Raw genomic sequence first — 18,190 nt, 5'->3', positions numbered from 1 at the left:
AACAAGGTTTGTCTGTGTTGAAAATGGATTACAATGACGACATAATCCTGTGTTTGAAATGGTACCCTCAAAACAACGGTTGATTACTTTTTTCAAATCCAATGTATTTTCCACGTAGATTCCACGTCACAATAAGTTGACAAATTACATTGAAACAACGTTGATTTAACCAGTTTGTGCTCAGTAGGAATTCTTAGTAAATCCTCTATAAATCCTATCATATATTAAATAATATAAACATGTCAAACAAGTTTGTCCCACATCATGTTTTATGTGAGCTCATAAATCTACCACGACACTTTAATTATGCAAATTCTATGGTAGCATATTGTTGAGGGCTGCAATAATGTGGGGTGAGCATTTAGTGTCACAACCAAAACACTGCTCTAGGTTTAGCTTACTCTACCCCACTGTTCCTGGGTTAATGGTTGTGCAGACTTTTGATCCAATAGCTCGTGAAGGTTTCGATGGAAAGTTGAATAGTTGAAAGTGTGTTGGTGCTGGGCTGGAACAGGTGGGCTGGACTACTGCTACAGGCATATTGATTGATCCATTGATTGGAGCCAATTTAACAGAGCTGTAACACCCAGAACTGACCCTAGACCAGCACTAAGGGGCAACCTTGTCTTGAAACTTCCATTTCAGTAGCGGCAGCAGAAGGCTCACCAGTATTTGCCTAACCCTCCAGCTGGATGCCAGAAAAGATGAGGAAAACAGGTCTGGGAAAACAGAGCTGAATGCTCGTGGGAACCCTAGGGATTAATAAATCAGTGGCCAGGGTCATTGTACTGGAAAACAGTGAGTTGAATCAATATAACTCACTAGTACAAGCAAATACGAAAACCTCAACCATCAGACATTATTAAGGACAAATACACTGTGCTGATCAAAGCCATGCAATGTTGATGCAAACTACTGTAGCTGAACCAATCTAATGCAAGCACACTGGGCAAAAACTGGTTGAATTAATGTTGTTTCCAAGTCATTTCAACCAAAACAATCTATGTGATGACAATAAATCAAAGTCAAAGTCCAACTTCTTTTCACCAAACTTTTAACATAAATCCAGTGACATGTTGATATGTTTTGTTAATTTCACATTGAATTCCCATTAGTTGAAAACTCAACCAAATGTAAAAAACTAGACTTTTAACTGAAATCTGTGCCCAGTGGGAAGTTAGAGATACCATTATGCCTAAAAAAGTTTCATGGTTGTTATCAATAAGAGGGACAGAGCCAACAGTAGTGCCATAATACCTCAATATATTCATTCATTCATTTAGTCATCCATTAATCCATGCATTCCTTCACTAAATTCACAGATAACTGTTATACATACTGTGTGCTTTAACCTTGAGTTTAATTAGTTTATGGCCAACAGAGATATATTTGACCATTCGTTTTAAGGATCAAACTCATAAATCATATATCTTGCTCTTGGAGTGACAGATGATATTGCCATGAAGACACTCAGATTAAGGTCCATTTTGAAGCATGTATGTGATATCTGCTCTAAAGGCAAGGGTATAGCCTACATGAAACATATTAAACAAAATGCACAGTATCTCACCTTTTATACTCAAAGCGAAACAATTACATGTTCTATGTGAAGTACTGTAGATGGTGGACATTCTGATGCTGAGGCTTAGAATAACGTTTGCTGCTTGAAAAAATTAATTAATATTGCGTGTTCCATTTAGAATGAAAACGATTAGATGCAATAGCCTGACTTAAGTGACATTGCCCGCTGAAATACAAGGAGATACTGTATGCTCCCTACATGCTGTAAGGGTAGGATATTACGTGGGGAATCCTTTACACTTAACAAATTAGGCCAGACCAGGGTTTGCCGTTCTATGCTTCTAAATTAACAATATTGCAAGAAATTGGGTAGACCAAGATTGTGTCTGGACAGTGACAACCGCGCACGAATCCTTTGCATAGATACTACGGGTTGCAGCTAATTAAAAACCACCAGTAGGCCTGTCATCTTCAACTCTTTCACCCTTGTTTAGTACCAGAAAGGTCCAGTCACAGACTGCACTAATTCAGAACCACCGAAAGCTTTTTGGTCATGCATATTCTCTCTAGTCCAGTTCAAATTGACCAGACTCCGAGAAGAGCGAGGAACAGCCACGCATTCATCGCTTTACCTATGACATATTGCACCAGAAGCTTCGCACATATTGCGGAAATCCCACAGTTCATTGTCAATTTAAAAAAAAAAATAATAGGAACTAGGTCTAGAAAATAATAAAACCGCAATTGTTCCCCATTCGTTATTAAACGCGTATAGGTAGGGTTACAGATGTTTCCGAATTGGTGGTCAATTCTGCAAATCGATGCATTTGAGTGATGCGTACATTATCTTTCTGGTGTTGTGCTCCAGTAAGGTGGGCGATGATAGGGTAGCCTACTCTTTTCCAGATGAAAAGGTCTTCTTCGATTGCTGCCCCAGTGGTTCTTTTACGCTCATCTTGAATCTCTAACCCGCTGACGGGCCGTATAGTCTACTAACTGATCTGCACTATTTAAAAAAAGATCAACAACAAAAAATGTTTTGTGAATAAAAGATAATAAATACTACACAGTCTAAATACAGTTGAAGTCGGACGTTTACATACACCTTAGCCAAATATATTGAAACTCAGTTTATCACAATTCCTTACATTTAATCCTAGTAAACATTCCCTGTTTTAGGTCAGTTATGATCACCACTTTATTGTAAGAATGTGAAATGCCATAATAATAGTAGAGAAAATTATTTATTTCAGCTTTTATTTTTATCATCACATTCCCAGTGTGTCAGAAGTTTACATACACTCAATTAATATTTGGTGCATTCGCTTTAAATGGTTTAACTTGGGTCAAACGTTTCGGGTAGCCTTCCACAAGCTTCCCACAATAGGTTGGGTGAATTTTGGCCCATTCCTCCTGACAGAGCACGTTTGTAGGCCTCCTTGCTCACACACGCTTTTTCAGTTCTGCCCACAAATCTTCTATAGGATTGAGGTCAGGACTTTGTGATGACCACTCCAATACCTTGACTTTGTTGTCCTTACGCCATTTTGCCACAAATTTGGACGTATGGTTAGGGTCATTGTCCATTTGGAAGACCCATTTACGACCAAGCATAAACTTCCTGACTGATGTCTTGAGATGTTGCTTCAATATATCCACATCATTTTCCTCCCTCACTGGGCCATCTATTTTGTGAAGTGCACCAGTCCCTCCTGCAGCAAAGCACCCCACAACATGATGCTGCCACCCCTGTGCTTCACTGTTGGGATGGTGTTCTTCGGCTTGCAAGCCTCTGTTACGGTTTTCTATGTGCGAAGGTGAGTCTGACCAAAATGCGGCGTGTAGATTGCGATCCATGTTTAATAAACAAAAGTAAACACGAATCAAAATACAAAAACAACAAACGTAACAAGAAAACCGAAAACAGCCTATACTGGGGTAAACTAACACCGAACAAGGACAGGAAAAGGACATAAGGACAATCACCCACGAAACACTCAAAGAATATGGCTGCCTAAATATGGTTCCCAATCAGAGACAACGATAAACACCTGCCTAAGATTGAGAACCACTTCAGACAGCCATAGATTCACCTAGAACACCCCACTAAGCTACCATCCCAATACATGTGAAAAAAACCCAATACAAAACACACCACATACAAAAACCCATGTCACACCCTGGCCTGACCAAATAGATGAAGAAAACACAAAATACTAAGACCAGGGCGTGACAGCCTCCCCCGTTTTCCTCCAAACATAACGTTGGTCATTATGGCCAAACAGTTCTATTTTGGTTTAATCAGACCAGAGGATATTTCTCCAAAAAGTACGATCTTTTATGGCGATTTTGGAGCAGTGGCTTCTTCCTTGCTGAGTGGCCTTTCAGGTTATGTCAATATAGGACTTGTTTTACTGTGGATATAGATATTTTTGTACCTGTTTCCTCCAGTATTTTCACAACGTCCTTTGCACCAAAATATGTTCATCTCTAGGAGACAGAATGCGTCTCCATTCTGAACGGTATGATGGCTGCGTGGTCCCATGGTGATTTTCCTTCGGGTACTGTTGTTTTTACAGATGAATGTGGTACTTTCAGGCGTTTAGAAATTGCTCCCAAGGATGAACCAGACTTGTGGAGGTCTACAATTATTTTTCTGAGGTCTTGGCTGATTTCTTTTGATATTCCCATGATGTCAAGCAAAGAGGCACTGAGTTTGAAGGTAGACCTTGATATATATCCACAAGTACACCTCCAACTGACTCAAATGATGTCAATTAACCTATCAGAAGCTTCTAAAGTCATGACATCATTTCTGGAATCTTCCAAGCTGTTTAAAGGCACAGTCAACTCAGTGTATGTAAACTTCTGACTTACTGAAATTGCGATACAGTGAATTATAAGTGAAATAATCTGTCTGTGAACAATTGTTGGAAAAATGACTTGAAGATGTCCTAACCGACTTGCCGAAACTATAGTTTGTTAACAAGAAATGTGTGGAGTGATTGAAAAACTAGTGTATGTGTACACCTAAGTGTATGTAAACTTCCGACTTCAACTGTGTATGCTTCAACAACGATATGCATAGAAGTATCAGTAGTAGGTGTATCAGTAGGCTATGTTCCAACCCTGCCATGACTTAGCTTGCCTATATTGACTTCGAAGATACAGCTCCTTAAAATTATTTCTATTAACAAAATGTATAGAGTGACTTGCGAGCCTATATCTTTCAATGTTTCCACAAACAATGCTATTTAACACATTTCCATCAAAGTTCCCACAACCCCTGAACCCAACCTACAGGATTATGTTCTCACAAACCAACCTATGGATAATGAGTAACTCTACTTCAATGTTCCCATAAACCAATTTATTGTAAATTACTCTACTTCAATGTTCCCACAACCCCGCCAAGCTGATGACTATCCCTATGCGGCACTTTGCCACAGGACAGAGTAAAAGATCAGATGTTGATTAAATAAACAAGTTGGAATAGCAGCGATCAGCGATTCAGCACCACTGAAGTGGACAACGACTTTTTGAGGGGCAGCCATTCAGCCTGGGTGCCAGTATGTTTCTACTCTCTTGCCAACTCCTTATGGAATTGTCAAGCTAAACAATGATTGAGAAGGAGTTAGCAAGATACTAGAAACAAATATTTGACCAGGCTATAGCCATCCCCAGTAGAATCCCTGAAAATGGAGGAAGGCCAGCCTAACCAGGCAGTGATTAGCCTAGAAGCCTGGAACCGTGAGGCTCACCTATCTGTTCAGCCTTTTTCAGTCATATTGACTTTTTTTTAAACAAACCTTAGAATTGTAAATAATAGGGAATAGATTGTAAGCAAAAATGTACTTCTCCATTTCTTTGAAATCCCAGCCGACAACACAAGCAATAGTAATGATACATCTGCCTTAAAGCACATTTTCCACTGGTTACATTGGACAGTATCCAACAAATATGTTTTAATATAACAATTCTTTAACCATGACAGTCAATTGTGAACCAGGTCATTAATGATAGGCTATGCCACAAATATTGCATTATACATCAGACATCAAACAGTAACCTAATATTACTGTGGTTTTCTTTGCCAATATCACACCCTGATCTGTTTCACCTGTCCTTGTGATTGTCTCCACCCCCTCCAGGTGTCGCTTATTTTCCCCAGTGTATTTATCTCTGTGTTTCCTGTCTCTCTGTGCCAGTTCGTCTTGTATGTTTTTCCAAGTCAACCAGCGTTTTTCCCGTTCTCCTGCTTTTTGCATTCTCCTTTTTCTAGTCCTCCCGGTTTTGACCCTTGTCTGTTTCTGGACTCTGTACCCGCCTGCCTGACCATTCTGCCTGCCTTGACCATGAGCCTGTCTGCCACTCTGTACCTCTTGGACTCTGATCTGGTTTTCACCTTTTTTCCTGTTCACAACCATTCTCTTGCCTACTCCTTTTGGATTAATCAACAATGTAAGACTCCAACCATCTGCCTCCTGTGTCTGTATCTGGGTCTTGCCTTGTGTAGCCAATCGCAGTGAGGAATAATATGTGCTGCTGAGGCAGGGGACAGTAAAACGCTAGTCAAATTAGTATGCAGCCAGACGCACTCCAGAAGGTGTCAGTGCAATAACATGAATAGAACCATAGAATTAGGAATAGGATCTCTATGGATAGAACTGCATGTCACCATGGTAATGCCACTCATTAGCATTCCAAACTGCTCTGAGTATCTCCACGCCAAACAAATCTACTGATGTCTGGCCAACAGGTACATGTACGTCTACACTAGGCCCCCTGGGTATGGACAAATAAAAGGGGAGCAGGAGGTGGTCCTGACCCCAGCCTATTAAAATGTCAGCTGGCATGTTATCCATTCTCCTTTTCTGTTTACGTGCCTCTATACAGTGATTTCCTATAGAAAATCAGATCTGCTTTTGAAATGGTTCTGACACCAATGGTCCAATGAGATGTATGTTCCAACAAAAAAACATCCATCTTAATGGATGTCTAATTTCCTTTGAGGATGACCCTGAAAGGGAGGCCATGATAAATAAAAGGCTGAACAAGTCCTCTGAAGATAAGAGTAGCTGACATCACCATGGCTGTCTTAGGAGGACTATTCTATACCCACTCAGCAGTCAAAGTGAAGCCTCTCTGTTGGATGGTTGACTTTTTGCCTCTCACGTGTCTTGTTTTATGAAATGATCCTATGATAATCCAGACACGCAATCCCGACTCAAAGGGGGTGTTCACGTACTTTCAACATCAAATCATCTGTTAGAAGACCTATTCTCTGTTGCTAGGCAACTGTATCAACACACTGATCAGCTTGACTGGTGTGCCTTTAAAAGGGAATCTCACATCTGCTGTTTTTTTCCTTCACTGTTTCCCCTTTTTCTCTGTTCACCAGAGCTGTGTCTTTCTGTGAACCCGTTAGGAGACCTGTGAGAGAAGACCTCATTCAAATATAATACTTTATGCTTTCTATATCAGGACAGCCAAGCCTCACATGCAAACACCAACGCAGTCCAATTCCATTCATTCTCAACTTCAGGGTAAAATGGCTGCCAACCAAGTATTCGGGAAGACCGTAATGAAGTCTGCATTTCTGCAACTCCTAACGCCCATCTCCAGAGAGGAAATATAAAGCGACTGATAGTACAAGGCAAGAGGGAGGGAAGGCAGATAGCCTAAGTCTTAGTTCACATTCTAAACTTCTCCACGGTCTAATTCATCTAAATGAGTCGACTCTGCTGTGACCTTGGCTACAAATAAACAAGTACATAAGAGACTATATAGATGCATATTCTGAATACATTTGCTGTTTTCACACAAAAAGGCAAAGGGTTGATGTTGACTCCTAAAATGAATTTTCTGTTTGGTTTTATACACTTTTTTTCCTTCAAAAGAAGGGTTTCCCAGAGGGCTAGGCAGACGGTAGGAGGTACACAAACAGACTGCATTGAGCTCTCTCAAGCCATGGTTACTCATCTTTGTCTCCTCTGGCAACGAAGTCTGTTGATTATGTTTGGCAGGATCCTGTCCCAAATGGATCATACTGCACTGTGTCTATGGCCTGTCGACAAAGAGAGCTGAGGCAGAATTACATTTGGTATGTGGCCTGCGCTCATGTTGTTTTCGCTGTGTGGCTGGTATGGATGTTTACTGTGGTCATGGAGGTTTGCGATTGTGTTCAGTCTGTGCATTATGTGGATGCTATGGTTTGTTGTGGTTGGTGCTGTGATTGTGGTAAACCCATGTGACCTCACCTCAGTTTAAGCAAATCTGTGCATAAACCATACAGTGAAATGTGACTTACTTTATTGGAGGACTAAGTTCACCTTAACCTCCCCCCAAAAAGATCAACATTTATATAGGAAAAAATACAGTGGACTCATTTCATGCTCAAAAATCTAAAGACTACTTGATTGTTACATTTTTGCACACATGAAGACTGTGCAAACAAGCACACAGAAACCATTCATTAACTTTCCAACCTCTACCTTCCAAACAGAACAGTTGTGACAAAGTGTTTTTCAGTAACCCAGCCTAGACCCCCAAATTGATTTATCAATCAAGGTTATTGCTTAGATAGTAACTCCCCTCAAATGAATGCCTAGTACTTAATTGGATAGGAATTGAAAATAAATAACAGAACCAGCTGCCACTCAGCCCTCCAAGATTTGAGTTTTACACTCCTGATTTACATCAAGCTGATAGGACAAGCCCCTGTTACTGTAACCAGCACGTATTTGAGCTTTTCCAAGCCGTTGTGTATTTTCAGTCTAAGACACCCATGCCTTTGAGCTCATATAGCAAGGAGATAAAGACAAGCTCCCTTGACATCTGCAGACAGAGACAGGCTGACTGGTTAAGGGGGCACAGTGGGATGCGGTAGTGGAGATAAAAGTTCTAATGACACTCGACAGTTCTGCCCACTGGCAATGGGCTGGCCTTTAGAGGTCCACCTTAAAATAGATCAGGGAAGAGAGTTTATGCTTCCCCTGAAGGCCAGGTGGCATGGTATGTATGTGTGGACAAATGTAAGCTGTACTGCCATAGAGGGGTTATGTGTTAGTGTGTGTCTGTGTAAAGTATGTCTGTGAGCCTGGATACTACTGTATGTTGTCCTTATGCTTTGGGGTGCCTTCAAATAAAAACATAGTGGGGTGGGGAGAAATGATTCTTTAAAACGCTGTTCTACCTTTTCAATTGGTTGACGGATACGTCCTTGTAACTTTCTGATGAACAGAGCAACACAACAATAGGCCCTGCCCCAATTGAAAACATTGAGTTGTTCTGTTTTTACGCATCAGTTTGTCTAGTTTGAAGGCACCCTGGGTGCATGTGAAAGTGTCAGAGAATTTGTAGAATTTCGACTGTAGACAACAGTCTGGTATCTTCTATCACCCTAACTTAACCGCCACATGAATGATGTGTTATATAGAGGGCCTGCACTATACTCACTGCCCATGGATTAACAACCTCGTCAAGCAACATTTTACTTTCCAACGCAAGCATAGGATATAAGAGTACCGTACAGTTCATCTGAAAAGGTCATGAATGCAACAACTGACTTTCAGTTACTTAATCAATTTAGGTATAATATCAATTTATGGATAATATTTAGGACTATATGGGTTTCTAGGGAGGTTTATCTTATTGGAGTTTGCAGTTCGACACATTCAAAAGCAGACAAAACCTGAAACAAATAGGTAGAGAGACGATTTGAGGATTAAGGGCGAGCAGAAATGAAGATTCACACAGTGAGGGAATTCTGTTGACATACTGTGCAATGCTTGCTGTTTTCTTTAGAACACTGTACTGTATAGTCTGCTCTTATATAAATTGCGGAAAGTTCAGTAACACCAGGTATTCAGTAGTGTTGGGGTATCGGCAGTGTGGGGATTTCAGCAATACTAGGTATTCAGTAGTGTTGGGGTATCGGCAGTGTGGGGATTTCAGCAATACTAGGTATTCAGTACTGTTGGGGTATCACAGTGTGGGGATTTCAACAACACTATGTATTCAGTAGTGTTGGGGTATCACAGTGTGGGGATTTCAACAACACTACGTATTCAGTAGTGTTGGGGTATCACAGTGTGGGGATTTCAACAACACTACGTATTCAGTAGTGTTGGGGTATCAGCAGTGTGGGGATTTCAGCAACACTAGGTATTCAGCAGTGTTGGGGTATCAGCAATGTGGGGATTTCGGCAGTGTTAGGATTTTAGGAGTGCTGGGATTTGGGTGCCAGATGTCCTACTGCTGTCTGTCGTGTGTTGGTTCTGGGAGTGCTGAGGCTGCCTAAGGGAGGTGTGTGTGTCTGTACATTTCCATTTCCATTTCCCTTTAATTTGAGCATTTGGAGGGTTTGTACAGTATGAAATATATGCTTTATGAAAGGATGTGTTGGTGAGGTACAGTAAGGGAAATGATTGATCTGTGATTCAGCCACTCCCCCGGGCTTGAAGTGACACGAAGCCAGTAACAGTCAAGGGCAGAGGTCAGGCTGGTAACACCAGGTCATATTATTGGACATGCTATAGGTTAACACTTCCCTTCAGGCAGCTTCAAATTAAAGTCTTATGAACTCAGACATTTTTTCTGAATATATTTTCCTGCTTCATACTATATGTCTACTGGCAGAAGTATGACATTATCAATCGTCAGGCATTATGCCACTCGTATGGCAGTGTTATGTAGGCTCTGTGTACGGCCTCCTCAAGTCAAGTGAAAAATAACTACTGTCTGTTTAACTGAAGCCAATAGTTTAAAGGAGGATGTCCTCACATGTCTTGTTATCTGATTAATCAGAGGGAAGCTCCAGGCTACTGTGTGAGAACGCTGACTAAATCCTTAATAGGGGAGCTCAATTCACCACCATTCATTGAGTCATTTCTAACGTTTCTGTATCATATCTATTTGAAATGTTACGGTTGGAAAATCTCCACGATTTGGCACCTAATTACCATTGAAGAATTTTGATTTGTTATTTATTTAACCTTTATTTAACTTGGCAAGTCAGTTAAGAACAAATTCTTATTTACAATGACGGCTTACCAAAAGGCAAAAGGCCTCGGGCGGGGATGGGGGATGGGGGCTGGGGGCTGGGATTAAAAATACAATTTAGGACAAAACACACATCACGACAAGAGAGACACCACAACACAATATAAATAGACACATAAGACAACAACATAGGGTATCTAGTTGTTACAGCTCATGGTATTTTTCATTGGATTTGTTTTGTTATCGCTGCCATGTCAAACTGAAATGCCATTAATATGGTAATGGTAACTCACGGGACACTGCAAGAAACACCTGTTCAGTTCAAGGGGACTATGGCTGACCATGTAAAGCAACACATTTCACTGCACCTAGCTGGTGTGTGACAATAAACATGTATTTTTTTATTTTCTATTTTGCCACATCTTTAAATATACCAAATTTGTGTACAACACAGTAACAATTTCCACTAAACTACATATTTACTTACAACAGAAATGCCATGGTATAGTGCCCTCACCCATGGCTAAAACAGAAATGTGATCATATGATGGAGTTAAAAGAGTGATCAATAGAGACAACCTTGATGCCCTCAATCACACAAAATATACAAAAAAATAAGAACCCATGAATTAGCTTAATTGTTAACAAACTATGCAATACTAAATAAAGTGTTACTTGATGGACTTGATATCACCAAATGTAAAGCATTTAACGTGATGTATTTGGGTCATTTGATCTACATCAGAGAAGAAGGCTACATTGCTCATGAAATTGGAAACAACAGGAAATCACGTACTTGATAAAGTCATTAAATTAATCTGTAAATACAAAACATCAATATTACATATGATATAACATATTGACACACAGTACATTCCTGCAAGTTTCACTTACACTTTGTGTCCATTCACTGCCCTCTGTCAGTGTCTTAGAGCCTGTGAGTCATTACAAAAGCTACAATAAGAACAGTGAGCCTTCATCCATCCCTGAACTCATGGTGAGTCTAGCGGTGTACTGTAGGGACCTGCAGGATCAACACTCACTTGTGTGTACCTGTGTTCACTGTGTGATGATAAAATGGTGCAACATTTCCTTCCAATGTGTGAATTGAGACAATAAACAAAGAAAAGCTCAAACGTGAACATGTACAGTATGTAAGATATGATGGGCATGGTGAGGGTTAATAATGGAACAAAAACAGGAAATTGGTGTCTGTGCTTTCTAATACAGGAGTCTTCAATAAAGGGTTATAATAAGGATTTGGTCACTAGTTCTCGTGTTGATTGAATCATGGCAGTTGTTTTCTTTAAGGTTCATTAATCAGAACCTCAAATAGAAGTTAGATAAAGCATCAGAGGTTTCTTTCTTTATATAAATATAAAATCCTTACACCACTTTAAAGTTAATGTTAACCTCTTTTACAAGTATAAATGACAATTTAACTAGAAAATTGTTAAAATTTACCCGCCTATCTCCTTGTAATGAATGCACCTGCAATAGAAAGCAATCATACTGACTCCAGTGCATGCCACAGCTCCATGTAGCCTAACTCACACACAGATCCTCAGTCATGGGCCGGCAGCATAAAGTGAGTCCTGTCTCTTTGCAAAATAAATATTTTGTACTCATTTGGACGGGACCATGTCCTTTATGACTGGTTCTCTGTTCAGGTAGGTGGCCCAGTAGACCAGGTTGAAACCACCGAAGAGCACGGGGAACATAATCCGGGACATACGGTCGATTTTGCTGACGCTGTTGAAGGTCTTCTTGTTCTGCTCTGGCTTGACCTCTGGCTTGGCCTTGTTGGGGTCATAGGTGGCACTCTTGGAGATGGTGGGCAGACCACTTTGGTCCTTGGTGACGTTTGGGGCATAGTTTGCCACAGCAACGGCATAGGCGTTGTTCTTCTTCACGGCGGACGCCTCCTTCTTCTGCTGAGGAGAGAAATAAAATACACATTAGAGACTTTGGGGATGTTTGCAAGAAAATGAGAGGCACTAAAAGCAGATGATACTCTGAGACAGTGTTATGACGACTTCCTGATCCTTCAAGTGTTTGATTGTTACTAGATCATGGTGATGGTTTCCTCAGTACCTCTCACACAGCTAACCTCAACAAGGTCACCTCAACAAGGTGTCAGACAGGGACTGGAGATCAAAAGTACAACACTCCACATCTACTTGACTTGAGAGGCAATACCTCACAATGGGATTTTAATGTCACTCTGAGACACTGTAATAATTAGTCATATATGAACATGGAGCACATCTGTTGTACAGTAAGTAGCCTATAGCTACTTCACAGTAATTATTATGATTCTGCCTTATTAACCATCAAAAAGTGTCTAATCTGTTAAATTGCCTGTTAAACCTTATGGGTTTCATCTGAATATCAATTTGGATTGAAATGTACAGTACCTTTGAGGTCCTCAAGGAGTGTGAATCTCTTTGAAGTCTCTCATGACCATTTTAATTGGCCCCACTTGTCAAATATGTATTATGGCAGGATATATGTATGGCTACAACCAGCACAGATAATAATAGTTATTCTGAAGTAAAAACACAGCCATCACTTTCAATGTCACACCCATTTCTATGAGTATGTGAGCTGTGGATAGAAAGTGTAATTATCAGATAGGCTGGGAAAAGAATGAGCTGAAATCAGAACTACTTACGGAATGTGATTGTTGCTGTCACATAATTATCTGGCTTATCTTGTCACGCCCTGACCTGAGATATCTGTTTTCTTTATATTTTAGTTAGGTCAGGGTGTGACTAGGGTGGGTACGCTAGTTTTGTATTGTCTAGGGTTTTTGTATGTCTAGGGTTTTGTAAGTCTAGGGGTTTTTGTAATTCTATGTTGGCCTGATATGGTTCCCAATCAGAGACAGCTGTTTATCACTGTCTCTGATTGGGGATCATATTTAGGTAGCCATTTTCCTTTGGTGTTTGTGGGATCTTGTCTATGTGTAGTTGCCTGTCAGCACTTGTTTGTATAGCGTCACGGTTCATTTTGTTAGTTTGTTCAGTGTTCATTCTTTAAATAAATAAGAATGTACGCATACCACGCTGCGCATTGGTCCGATCCTTATAACGAACATGACATACAGTGCCTTGCGAAAGTATTCGGCCCCCTTGAACTTTGCGACCTTTTGCCACATTTCAGGCTTCAAACATAAAGATATAAAACTGTATTTTTTTGTGATGAGTCAACAACAAGTGGGACACAATCATGAAGTGGAACGACATTTATTGGATATTTCAAACTTTTTTAACAAATCAAAAACTGAAAAATTGGGCGTGCAAAATTATTCAGCCCCTTTACTTTCAGTGCAGCAAACTCTCTCCAGAAGTTCAGTGAGGATCTCTGAATGATCCAATGTTGACCTAAATGACTAATGATGATAAATACAATCCACCTGTGTGTAATCAAGTCTCCGTATAAATGCACCTGCACTGTGATAGTCTCAGAGGTCCGTTAAAAGCGCAGAGAGCATCATGAAGAACAAGGAACACACCAGGCAGGTCCGAGATACTGTTGTGAAGAAGTTTAAAGCCGGATTTGGATACAAAAAGATTTCCCAAGCTTTAAACATCCCAAGGAGCACTGTGCAAGCGATAATATTGAAATGGAAGGAGTATCAGACCACTGCAAATCTACCAAGACCTGGCCGTCCCTCTAAACTTTCAGCTCATACAAGAAGAAGACTGATCAGAGATGCAGCCAAGAGGCCCATGATCACTCTGGATGAACTGCAGAGATCTACAGCTGAGGTGGGAGACTCTGTCCATAGGACAACAATCAGTCGTATATTGCACAAATCTGGCCTTTATGGAAGAGTGGCAAGAAGAAAGCCATTTCTTAAAGATATCCATAAAAAGTGTCATTTAAAGTTTGCCACAAGCCACCTGGGAGACACACCAAACATGTGGAAGAAGGTGCTCTGGTCAGATGAAACCAAAATTGAACTTTTTGGCAACAATGCAAAACGTTATGTTTGGCGTAAAAGCAACACAGCTCATCACCCTGACCACACCATCCCCACTGTCAAACATGGTGGTGGCAGCATCATGGTTTGGGCCTGCTTTTCTTCAGCAGGGACAGGGAAGATGGTTACAATTGATGGGAAGATGGATGGAGCCAAATACACGACCATTCTGGAAGAACACCTGATGGAGTCTGCAAAAGACCTGAGACTGGGACGGAGATTTGTCTTCCATCAAGACAATGATCCAAAACATAAAGCAAAATCTACAATGGAATGGTTCAAAAATAAACATATCCAGGTGTTAGAATGGCCAAGTCAAAGTCCAGACCTGAATCCAATTGAGAATCTGTGGAAAGAACTGAAAACTGCTGTTCACAAATGCTCTCCATCCAACCTCACTGAGCTCGAGCTGTTTTGCAAGGAGGAATGGGAAAAAATGTCAGTCTCTCGATGTGCAAAACTGATAGAGACATACCCCAAGCGACTTACAGCTGTAATCGCAGCAAAAGGTGGCGCTACAAAGTATTAACTTAAGGGGGCTGAATAATTTTGCACGCCCAATTTTTCAGTTTTTGATTTGTTAAAAAAGTTTGAAATATCCAATAAATGTCGTTCTACTTCATGATTGTGTCCCACTTGTTGTTGATTCTTCACAAAAAAATACAGTTTTATATCTTTATGTTTGAAGCCTGAAATGTGGCAAAAGGTCGCAAAGTTCAACGGGGCCGAATACTTTCGCAAGGCACTGTAACTGTATCAACTGTCTCCTCCTTGAGAGATCACAGATCCTTTCTGCCTTTCTCCTCTGCGTTTGAAGCACACACATGCAGTTCCCCATCTCCTTTTATCTTCCATTTATTTTGTCCCTCCCTCTTTTAATAAAATACCGCTTTAGATTCAATATCTCAACATGGATATTCAATGATGCGAACACTTCTGAGTACTTGACAGCTTGCTTTGAGTTTAATTCATCTATTTCTATGCTTCATCTTTGTGCATTTCCTTTACATTTACATTTAATCTGTACATTAACTGAATGTATGATATTGTTCAAATTGTTATTTGTCTTAACAGCCGTTGTTCACTTGTTTTACACATGCCTCTTGTCACATCACCAAATGGAAACTGCGGTTAGTGAATTTCAGTAGAGTGATAAAGATGCAGTGTTCTTAACTCAAATGCAGGACTGCATGTGACACTCAATTTAATGAACAGCTCCAAGCACAATACGTCAGTGGTCAGTGTGGTTGCCATAGTTACCTTGACGTTCACCACACTTTTGCCATCCCAGGCCCAGCCTCTTTTGGTGAAGTAGTTGACGGTAGCAAACTCGATGAGGGCAGAGAACACGAAGGCGTAGCACACGGCAATGAACCAATCCATGGCCGTGGCGTAGGCCACCTTCGGCAAAGAGTTACGGGCACTGATACTGAGAGTCGTCATAGTGAGCACAGTGGTCACACCTGTGTCATTACAGGACAAGAAAACCAAAAGACAACAGTTCTTAGAAAATGTAGATCACAAGCTGATCAAAAATGTTGACAGTAAATTAATTTCAATGATTCACAATAGTGATTCTATCTACGGTAAGAGAAAAGTACTGTAGTACTTGTTTTTCTATTGTGTAAAAGACAATGGTATTTCCATCCACATTGAAAAAGCTTATTCTTGTGGATGATTCTGTGGTATTTTGAGAAAGAAAAAATGCATTTAGATTACTGCATTGCAGGAGAAGGAGAAAGAACAAACAAACCTGGAAAACTTTTGCAGCAGACACACGCATATAATTAAACAGGGAGTTGTCCGTCATTTCCTCCTTCAAACCTCTATGACTAAGATGACACTGAAAGTGAAATAATGGGGGTATTTTTTCCCACATGGCTGCTGACGGATACGTTTTTTTGCTATTTTTTCATTCCATTTGAGGGAACATGAAACTACATCAAACAACATCAAGCAGGCTAACGGGATAAAATAACAATCCCCCGATTGCGAGGATCAAACAGCCTGTGGGGATGTGTTTCAGAGGCTGGAAGTGGTACCTGCATTAATAATTTAACCAGGACAATATCACAGTCCGACATCAAAAAACAGAGACAACAAGGAACAAGTTCTAAAAGAAACACTTTACTTTAGATGGCCTTTGCGTTAAGCCCTATCTAGCTATTCCTAACACCTAAATGACATGATACATGACATAATGTTATCTATTAGCATACTGATGGTAGACTTAGGGATCAATCTATAGTGCTGTAGCGACCCGCACAGACAGCTGTGTGTTATGTGTTAGGCTAGGAGGTGGTTGTGTTGTACTGACCAGTACCCGGTGTTCGCGGGGTCCGACATGTCAATCAACCTGCTATCTGCCAATCACGGGAATGCCTGGAATGTTCTGATGCCGGGCATCCTGGTGGTTGGCGGAGTGGCGTGGAGGGGGGTTGGGCAGGGGGGTGGAGCATTGGAAGTTAAGACCAGGTTCAGCCTTTATTCTCTCTCTCTCTTACGTCTGGGCTTCCCAAGAGAAGGTCACGATTGGCTTGTGGGTTATCTGTCATCTTTTTGGCGTGTGCTACGGCCCAAACAGTAGCCTGTGTAAAGTTGGTTTAATAAACCGTCAATTCGCAAACTCAAGCCTCTGTCTGGACAATTGTTCATTTATGATCTAGGCAGGTCATTACATTGGTGTCAGAAGTAAAAACGTTGTTACAAGTTAGCCAGCTAGCTAGCTGACTTATGTGGCTAGCTACCGTAGGTGAGAATGGGGATTGAAAATGCGTCGAGGGAATCCGAAAGTGAAGGTGGAGGTAGGGGACGATAATGGCCAAGGAGGTGTGTGTGAATGGACGTCGCGGGTTCTGTCTGAGGAGATCGCCAGGGCGTCGGAGCGCAGAGGCCGCTTGAGGGAGGACGTTAGAGCGATGGCGGCTGAAGCGGGCATGAGTGCTTCGTCGACTGTATTTCGCGCGGATTCTGGTGGGCGGACCGAAGTGGCGACGTCGACGCGGCGTGACGAGGAATCTGGGGCTCAGGATGTAAACAAACATGGCGGCGCCCAGTTCCCGGCTGCGTCCGTATCTGTTAAGACCCCGAAGTATTCCGGTAAGGCGGATTGGGAAGCTTTTCATGCTCAGTTTGAACTGTTAGCTCATTTTAGGGGTGGTCGGATGAAGAAAGGGCACTGCAGTTGGCTTTATGCCTCACGGATGAAGCTCTGGCCTGTTTGATATTGATTAGCCCCGAGGACAGGCATGATTATGGTGCTTTAGTGGGAGCACTGAGGAGGCGCTATGGACAGTGTGTACAGCCCGGGCTACTGCGCTCCGAACTGAGTAATAGACTCAGGCAGCCTGGAGAGCCTCTACGGGTGCTAGCTAATGACATTGAGAGCCTCTCTCGGCGGGCATATGCTCACATGCCCCCTCCGTGCAGAGCGAGCTAGCACGGGACCAGTTCATACGGGCGCTCTCTCCTACGGAGCTGCGCATACAGACCCAGCTGGCTCATCCTGAGTCATTGCAGACAGCCTTGGAGATGGCTTTGGAGAGGGAGCTGGTGTGGGCTGGGGCTTCAGCTGGGGCTTTGGTGGGGGTGCAGGGAGACACACCCTCTGTGCGAGCTGGGGGCAGAGCAGCCCGGAGCCGGAAAAGCCTGCTTGGGTGGCCGAAATGACAAAACTCA

The 18,190-nt window shown here is 41.6% G+C and overlaps 1 protein-coding gene across 1 annotated transcript in view; it reads right to left on the bottom strand.

Moving 5' to 3' along the window:
* Nucleotides 1-10,527: 10,527 nt before the first annotated feature.
* LOC135525753 (gamma-aminobutyric acid receptor subunit alpha-2-like) overlaps nt 10,528-18,190 on the bottom strand; it is a 29,064-nt gene continuing 21,401 nt past the window's right edge. Inside the window, exons 8-9 of the mRNA XM_064953568.1 lie at nt 15,773-15,975; nt 10,528-12,458 (exon numbers count right to left, since the gene is read on the bottom strand). Of these exons, the coding sequence (XP_064809640.1) occupies nt 12,150-12,458; nt 15,773-15,975 (512 nt within the window). The 3' untranslated portion in view covers nt 10,528-12,149. The remainder of the gene's footprint in view (nt 12,459-15,772; nt 15,976-18,190) is intronic.

This window comes from Oncorhynchus masou, chromosome 32, assembly GCF_036934945.1.
Source record: "Oncorhynchus masou masou isolate Uvic2021 chromosome 32, UVic_Omas_1.1, whole genome shotgun sequence".
Classification (NCBI taxonomy): Eukaryota; Metazoa; Chordata; class Actinopteri; order Salmoniformes; family Salmonidae; genus Oncorhynchus; species Oncorhynchus masou.
This window is presented reverse-complemented; position numbering and strand designations above follow the sequence as displayed.